Source organism: Protobothrops mucrosquamatus, unplaced genomic scaffold (assembly GCF_001527695.2).
Source record: "Protobothrops mucrosquamatus isolate PMUCROS unplaced genomic scaffold, P.Mucros_1.0 scaffold3, whole genome shotgun sequence".
Lineage (NCBI taxonomy): Eukaryota > Metazoa > Chordata > Lepidosauria > Squamata > Viperidae > Protobothrops > Protobothrops mucrosquamatus.
Genome location: NW_015386390.1, coordinates 2,074,196 through 2,083,392, shown reverse-complemented (window position 1 = coordinate 2,083,392; position 9,197 = coordinate 2,074,196). Strand labels below are relative to the sequence as shown.

Genomic DNA, 9,197 nt, shown 5'->3' with positions numbered 1-9,197 from the left:
TATATTCATGTAATAAAATTTATACATCAGAAAATATTATTTTAAAAATCATCAGCATGTTTTGTTTTGTACATAATGAAATTACGTGGTTTTTTTTGCAATCTGCTTTGTATTTTACCTTTCAGACACATTGCCATTAATGACATGATTTTACATTTCATTTCAGTGTCACTATTTTTATTAGATTACTTCATGACTCCTAACACAATCATGTTGGAAAATTAATTTTATTCTTTTATTTGAAATCTATTTTGGAGATTATCGGGAGAATTATAATGGCATAATTGACATAACTTGTCTATATTTGCTAAATTATATATCAAATATGCTTTCAAATAGTTTAGTCTATCTGGGTAATTAACTCCCTGGCTATCTTCACACTATGTATTAGTACCACAAATTAGCCAACCATATTTTAGTATAGAGTACCTTGCAAATCACGTCTAATAGCTAATTCATGGTTTGATATACTGTGCCAATTAATTGGTTCTGAATATTTTTAAAAAATAAAACCTACCCCAGACAAGACTGAAAAATATATAAACAAAATGTACAGATATTAAAAGGTAGCCACTACAAGCACAGACAAAATCACAGACCCACAGAGGCTCTACACAACACATAAACTATAATTATTCATCACAGTGGCTCAAGAAAAGCCACCCACACAGTGGCTAAATATGTTGGTCTGGTTCACATACAAAGATATCTGACTTTGTTTTCTTAGGGAAGGTGCATTTGTACAAAATATATTCAAAATGAAAGCACTGAAAGATCACTGTGGAGAAATCTCTGAAACATTTAAGGAGGCAATTGTAAATATTGGCAAGGCTGTGTAATAGCTAGATAATTTTTTTTATCTATTAAGGAAATACCTGGGGTATAAGCATGGCAATACGATCACAGATACAAATGCTAATAGAGAAAACCTATTTCTACTTATCCTGCCTGCACTTGGGCCATCCAAAATGGACTATGTGCACTTATACATGGACAAACAAAATACTCTCCCACTTCTCCCTAGCCCCAGATTCTGAAAATCATCTCTCCTTCCATGATCCTCTTTTATTAGCCCAAACTTTTCTTTCTCTGAAGCATCTATCTTGTAAATCTGTTTTAAACTGTAGTCCTGGTGGCTAAAATGTTGGACATCCCTGCTCCTATCCCACTTCCTACTATTTGCAACCTCATCCTTCCTCAAAACTTTCAGAGAAAACCCAATGTATTATTTCAAGTATATTGTGTATGGGAGTTACTGAGAAATGTGTTCATGTTCTTGCAAATTCTGAAACTTGTGCTTGAGTTCTATACCTGGGTGGTTGTGACATTTCCTGTGTAGTCATTGTAGTGAGATTCCCACACTGGGAAAAAGAACAAAATTGTATTTAAAGATCATTAGATTTCACAGCCACCTCAATTCTGTTTTGGATGGCCACTAGGATTACACCTCTGCAATTAGTTAATAGTTGGAAAACCTGTTGTAATTAGTTTGTGACTAGGTTCTTTAGGTGGTGTCACAGTTCTGCAACACTGAGGACTGAGTAAAACCATCAGAGTAGCTTCCTTCAGCAATATTTACACTACAATCATAGCTTTATCAAACCATCTTGTCCATTTGCATAACCCAGCACCGCATATCACATTTTAGTTTAGCCAGATGCAATCTTTAAGTAAAACATATATTCATCTGTCCTAAAATACAAAAACTCTAGACTAGGTGCTGAGTAGTACAAATTGGGCACCAATACAAAGGCTGGGTTCATCCATCATTCAAAGGAACTGCTTAACAATGGTTAGTTGAACAAACCACAATGACTTTCATGCCATGCTAAGCCAAAATATAAGAAGACACATGACTTAGCCCAGTTTTTCCAACTTGATAACTTCCAGATATGTAAAGCAACTCAGAATTCTTAGCAATAGCCATGCAATCTAAAGAATTGTGGGAGTTGTAGTCCACAGATCTGGAAATTGTTGTGAAACAGGTTTGTTTCTGAAGCCAGTAAGGAACACATTTGTTTTCTCCCAAACTGCTTAGTGAATTGAAAGTTGAATGGGACTCCAATCCTATCACGCTGCTTAGAAATTAGGCAGAATTTAATTTCTGATAAAGATGCGTAAAACTATCATCTGTTGTTCCCTAAATGTGTTGGAAGTGCATCTCCCACAATTTCCAGCTAAAATAGTCAAATCCTGGGAATTCTGCAAGGTGCACTCCCAATATGCTGTATCTGAAAGATATCAAACTGGGGACATTGTGCTGACACAGAGTCCACCAGGTTCTCCTGATTAGAGAAGATTAGGAAGGCTACAAACAGGTGATTCACATTGTATGTTCAGGCATCTTCAAACGTTTCTGATGACTACTTGCTTGGAATCTTTATAATACATTTATGGACATTCATAAATGATTGTTGTGATAGGCAGGCCAATCACAAAGTCCCAACACCACGAAAGCACTGGAGAAAAAACCTATCCATTTAACTTCTAAGGACTCTTCAACAACAAGACAATCTTTATTCCATAGTTTCTCCAAATTGGTCTCAATTGTTATCATCGGTGCTGGCTGAAAAGTACAGGTTTCCAGGCTAAAACATAAAAGTTGAGAAAATAAAACATAATTTTCATTCCTGAAAACTTGCCCACTAATTCATTCCACATCCTTTTTTCTGCTTTCTCAAAATATATTGTTTCTCCCAGCTAATTCCCCTTTCGGTTAACAACCAAAGAAAATGGCTGTTGCAATTAATTCACACAGATGACAAGAAGCCACAATGATATCACGGGTATCATTACACCACTGTACAGACACAAATTATGTTGTGGCATCACTCATGTCCGGATGCCCAAGGAGTCACGTAAATACAAAATGGCAGTTATTTATTTGCACATGCCCCAAAACAGGGTGCAAATTTCTTACTTCCAAAATGTGCAAAATTAGCAAAATGCCACTTCTTCCATCTTTTTTGTTTTTAAGGTCATGTCCGTGTACCACTAAATCAGGGGTAGGCAACCTTGGCTCTTTTATGACTCGTGGACTTCAACTCCCAGAATTCCTGAGCCAGCCATGCTGAGGGGAAAGGGAGAGGTTTCCAAGCTGAACCATGCTGGCTCAGGAATTCTGGGAGTTGAAGTCCACGAGTCATAAAAGAGCCAAGGTTGCCTACCCCTGCACTAAATGAAAGTCTTCTGGGCTCGGAAGGGTTGGAGTCAGGCCATGGCTGTAAAAACATCTTGGTCAGGGATGTCAAATTTGCAATGTCACATGACATGTCACAAGGTATCGCAACTTTTTTTCCATTGCCAGCAATGGGGTGGGCGCGGTTTCGCCATGACGCATCCGGCCCATGGGCCGGCAGTTTGACACCCCTGCTCTTGGTTGTGGTCACTTCAAAAGGCTAAACCAGGATTTTATTTATAGAGAAAAATAAGTTGTAGCTCAGGGTTGAAATGAGCAGTGATGTTGTTACCTAGTTTGGGTAATGAAAGGTCTGGAAGGAAACACCCCAGTTCAGAAAACACTAGGGACCCCTCAGGCCTTGGTTCATTAGTTAGTTATTAAATTTATTCATTCACTTAATATTCATTTTTAGATTTATTTTATTGAATTTATGTTAATAAATGTATATGTTGCCCATCTGACTGTGAAGCAACTCTGGGCGGTTCACAACATGGTAAAAGCCACAATATAAAACATGAAAAATATTAAAATGAACCAAATTGATTTTAGATTCGGTCAGTACAGGCAGTCCTCGACTTACGACCACAATTGAGCCCAACCTTTCTGTTGCTAAGTGAGACAGTTGTTAAGTGAATTTTGCCCCAATCTTTATTGCCATATTTGTTAAGTGAATTACTGCAGTTGTTAAGTTAGTCACCCGGTTGTTAAGTGAATCTGTCTTCCCCATTGACTTTGCTTATCAGAAGATCGCAAAAGGGGGATCACATGACCCTGGGACACTGCAGCCGTCATAAGTATGAATCAGTTGCCAAGCATCCAAATTTTGTCCAGGCGATCATGGAGATGCTGCAATGGCCGCAAGTGTGAAAAACGGTCACTTTTCTTTCAGTGCCGTTGTAACGTTGAACAGTCACTAAACGAACTGTTGTAAGTCGAGGACTACCTGTACTTCCTTGGAGGCAAAACCAAGGCCAGGGGAGCACCAGATGAGAGGGAAGCCACCAGACCTTGCAGAGATATGCAAGGGCAAACTACAATCCTGTGGCTACCGAGAAAGCGCCACCCGCGCCCTTCCTGATGCCACTTTTTCTCTAGTGAGCCTTCCCACAAATCTTCTCCCGGGACGGCTTTTGCGCCAAACCCTGGCTTGTTTTAACCATGGTTAGCAGCCGAGCAAGGAGGGACGAGCAGCACACCTCAAGCAGGGCGTGAGAGCCGCAGCTGGGCGTGGGCAGGAGTCTCCTTCCGCGGCGCCTCGCCTCGCCTCACGCCGGGCGTCCTTCACTCGCGGGAGGCCGAGCTCCACAGCCGGTGGGGGGAACCGCGCGCTCGCCTGCCTCTCTCCGGCGGCCGAGCAGAGAAGAGCCGAGCCAAGCCGGCGCCAAGCGGAGCGCTTTCCTCGCCGCCGCCTCCTGCCGGGATGCCGCCGCCGCCGCTGCTGTTCCTGTTGCTGCCGCTGTTGCACCTTTGCGGCTGGCGGGTGCGGGACGCGGCGGGCTCGTGGCCAGCGGAGCCGGGGCGAAGAAGGGAGGACGAGGCGGCGCTGAGCTTCCAGCTGAGCCGCGAGCCGCTGCGGAAAGTCAGCCCGTTTTTCCTCTCCGTCACCCTCGACTCCAACCTCATCACCGACCCCAAGTACATCACCTTCCTCGGGTAGGTAAGACGGCGCCCGCGGGCGACACGGGGAACTCTGACCGACGGGGACGAACCCCCCCCTTCCCCACCACCACCACCACCACCACCAGTAGCCCTCTCGGTTTGAAAAGCTGCACCTGACCCCCGGCTGCCTGCGGCGTCGGAGCCCTAAGCGTTTTTTTTAATGCTTGGGAAGCCCCAACCGAGCTAAGGAGTTTGGCGGCCGCGTTTGAACGACCCGAGCCGGAGAAATGGAACAGAAGGACAAAGAGTTGGAAGGGACCTTGGAGGTCATCTAGTCCAACCCCCTGCTCAGGCAGGAAACCCTAAACCGTTTCAGGCAAATGGCTGTCCAGTCCCTTCTTAAAAACTTCCAGTGGATGGATAAGATGGATAGATTATATCCAGAATAAATATGGGACTAAAAAGTTCCATTTGGTTTTTGAGTAAATTTTAGAGTATTATTGTTGTTAATAGTTTATAATAGTTTATTTTTTCTGTTATTTTTAATTATTACTATGATATTATTTGTTCGTTATTGTGTTTAACTTTAATTTACTTAAATTGATCTAAAAAGGGAGTTAAAGTGCTTTATAGATTTGGTAATTTAATAGTTGGTTAATGTTATTTAGATTATGATTATTATTTGTTAACCCTGTGAATAGCTCTGGGAAGTGGGGGGAGGGGGGGTTGGGGTGGGGGGGGGAAATATTGTAATCTTTATAAAACTTTTAATTAAAAAAAACTTCCAGTGTTGGAGCATTCGCCGCTTCTGGAGGCAGGTTGTTCCACTGGTTAATTGTTTTTGGTGTTTTTTTTAAAAAAATATATTTTATTGGATTTTTTAAGGATGGGGAGGGAATAGAATGGGTAGGGGTATAACACAGAGTAAAAAAACAAGGGTTAAACCAAAGGTAGGGATAGATACAATACTGGGGTTACCCCCCAACAATAAATCAACGCTTTAGCAAGCAGACTGTCATCCGGATATACATATTGAATGTCAATATAATGCTAAACAGTTAATATAGTTAACTGTTAATATAGTTAATATAATGCTAAACAGCTATGTTATAATAGATTTATCATTAATCCTAAAAATGAGAAATTAACCAATACATATCATTCATTCTAAAAATAACCATGATTAATAACTTAATTGTTCTCCCTGTCAGGAAGTTTCTCCTTAGTTCTAGGTTGCTTCTCTCTTGGGTTAGTTTCCATCCTTTACTTCTTGTCCTGCCTTCAGGTGCTTTGGAGAATAGCTTGACCCCCTCTTCTTTGTGGCAGCCCCTGAGATATTGGAACACTGCTATCATGTATCCCCTAATCTGTCTCTTCATTAAACTTGACATACCCAATTCCAGCAACTGTTCTTTATATGTTTTAGCCTCGAATCCCCTAATAATCTTGGCCCTTTGTTAAATAGGAGAGCAGGTTTGGTGACAATGAAAGTTATGAACGAGTGTACTGCTGGGTGCAGGCAGGGTAGATCTGGGACCTTATTTGAACCCACTGAGAGTAGAGCAGAGCCCATTCAAATATTTTGAGCTGCATGGGTTAGTTAAGCCGTGCTCAACCTGACCTACCTTACAGGGTTGTTGTAAAACATGAGATGGCCATCCATGTAACCTAAATTCCTTGGGAGAGAGGCAGTGGTGGGATTCAGTCGGTTCGCACCAGTTCGGCAGAACCGTTAGCTAATTTTTTGTTGCCCAGGCCCAGAATAGACTTCCAGAAATGGCATCCACACAGAGAACCAGTTGTTCACATATTTGAATCCCACCACTGGAGAGGGGTAGCTATCAGAGATGAAAAATCCAAACTTTTAAGGGTCTTCTTTGCTATTCATCTATCCATTGGGCTCAGACAACATGCACTTGGTACTGTATAAGTTTGCTGGTTACTTTGTAGCTTGTGAGGGTTAGCAAACCTTAAGTACATCATTGTCTGAACTTCTGGGTGTTGTGCAAACCCATTTTATGACCTTTCTTGCCACAGTTGTTAAGTGAATCACGGCAGCTGTTAATTTAGTAACACGGTTCTAAAGTGGCTTCCCCATTGACTTTGCTTGTCAGAAGGCCACAAAAGGTGATTACATGACCCCGGGACACTGCAACCGTCATAAATATGGTTTGCCAAGCATCTGAATTTTGATCGTGTGACCATGGGGACGTTGCAATGGTCATGAAAGTGGTCATGTGACTTTTTTCCAGTGCTATTGTAACTTTGAAAGGTCACTAAATTAATGGTATATAAGTCAAGGACAACATGTACTCCTGATTCAGGTTTGCTGTACTGGTGTAGGAGGAATGAGTTGACAGCGTACCTTATAATTATCTCCCTAGAACAATTGTCCGCTTAATTATCTGCCTGGCTAAAGAACTTGCTTTGCCATTTCCTGTAGTTCCTTCCTGGTGTTTTGGCTGGTGAGATAGACGCCGGGGAATCCTGCTGTCCCCATCTCTGCCCACTGTTTTAGTTCCCTGACAACACTCTTAAGTGAATCCAGCAAGAAATGTATCGTTGGATGATATGCAATTCTTCTCAATAGGACTGCATATTCTGAGACCGATTTATCTCTGGCACAGTTGCATGGCGCAATTTTGGCTTGATTATCCTTTCTTTCCAGTTCTTTACAGTGCAATCCTTGCAGTTTATTTCAGAGAGATAGTGCTGGAATATCTGTTTTTTCAGGTATGTGATAAACTGCATTTCAGCCTTTTTTTGCAAGAGAATTGCAACATCCCCATTAAGGCTTGTGAGAACAGAAAAGCTGAATGAGAATCAAATCAATAAACCGCCTTGTAACCCCCATTTTATTTCTTAACCTCACATTGCTAGCCTTGCCTTTGTCCCTGAACAAATGCTCTGTGCAAATTTATCCTGTGGGCGCTATTCTGCAAAACACCTGCAACATTAAATGCAAAAAAAAAAAATTTGAGTGAAGAAGATAAGGTATCGTTAGGCCAAAGCCTTTAATCCCACCTACCTCAGAGTTGTTTCACGAATACCTGCAATTACATTAAGCTTCTTTGGATTGGAACATTCTGTTTATTCACTTATCTCTATTGGCACCTGAAGTGGTTGAGTCTGAATGCAAAAGTTCCTGAGTTCCTGATCTGGTTTAGGAGATAAAGTTACCCAATTAGTCTCCTACACGTAATAGGGAGAAAAGGGATAGTTCTTCCGTTAGTTCACTTGGGGTATGAACTTTAAGGCCCTTGTTCACCTTTGACATGGCTTGGTCTAATCCAGAGGTCTTCAAACTTGGCCCTTTTATGGCTTGTGGACTTCAACTCCCAGAATTCCTCAGACAGGCGGAGTTGAAGTCCACAAGTCATAAAAGGGCCAAGTTTGAAGACCCCTGATCTACCAGATACATTCGCACAATCCAATAAACATAGTTAAATTCAACCTTGGAAAGGATACTTATACCAAGTTATGTGAGCCTAATCCTTGTCCTAGTTTACGATTCAGTCCATTATAGAAACTCAAGCAGTGGGTTAATTTAGTAAGGTTGTGAGAAACCTTACTAAATTAACCCACTGCCTGGGTTTCTACAATGGACTGTTATCATCTTGTATTTGAACAGTGAGAGTTAAGAATTACATACAGAAAATGGGGTGGTAGAGGCATTATGTTTGCTAGAGTAAAGCCTAGAAAATAATAGAGGATATTTTCACCTGTATATATCTCTTCTGCCTAACATACAAAGATGCAGGAATGTAATATGTATGAATTAGGGAAACTCCCTGGCAGCAGTCTGAGAAGAAACACCGGTCCTCCAGTAGATCACCATAAGCTGGCATAGAGTTCTTTAAATACATTTCCATTTTGAAATGTAGGCATGTTTCAGAAGCCACAGATAGTTCTTCCGTAGTTGAGAGACAGAATCTACAGTGGTGAATTTATGGAATCTGCCAGGACCTAGGTAGTTCTCTGGCCTATGGGCTTATCTGAATGAATGTACACAATTGACAAGGATCCCACTCAAATGATACCATTTTTTATTTGGGCGTAATGGGCAGAGCAAAGAGACTCAGTGTGCCAAACAGCTAAATATTAGAGGCTGGGATGATGTGTATATCAAATCCATCATTTCTAAAACTTAGCATCCATATGAGCATGGCCAGATGTAACTGCAGGTTACAGAGAGAAGCTGGATCATAGTGAAGACCAGAAATGTTATAAGTTGCAATTAGATATATTAAAGATGGTTAACAAGTAGATTGTAAAAAATGTTAATACCACTTTACAATGCCTTGGTAAGGCCACACTTGGAATACTGCATCCAGTTTTGGTCACCACGATGTAAAAAAGATATTGAGACTCTAGAAAGAGTACAGAGAAGAGCAACAAAGATGATTAGGGGACTGGA

General features: G+C 41.3%; 1 protein-coding gene across 1 annotated transcript in view; it reads left to right on the top strand.

The window, feature by feature from the left end:
* Window positions 1-4,601: 4,601 nt before the first annotated feature.
* The window catches only part of HPSE (heparanase), a 28,069-nt gene continuing 23,473 nt past the window's right edge, over window positions 4,602-9,197 (top strand). Inside the window, exon 1 of the mRNA XM_015832358.1 lies at window positions 4,602-4,834. Within this exon, the coding sequence (XP_015687844.1) occupies window positions 4,602-4,834 (233 nt within the window). The remainder of the gene's footprint in view (window positions 4,835-9,197) is intronic.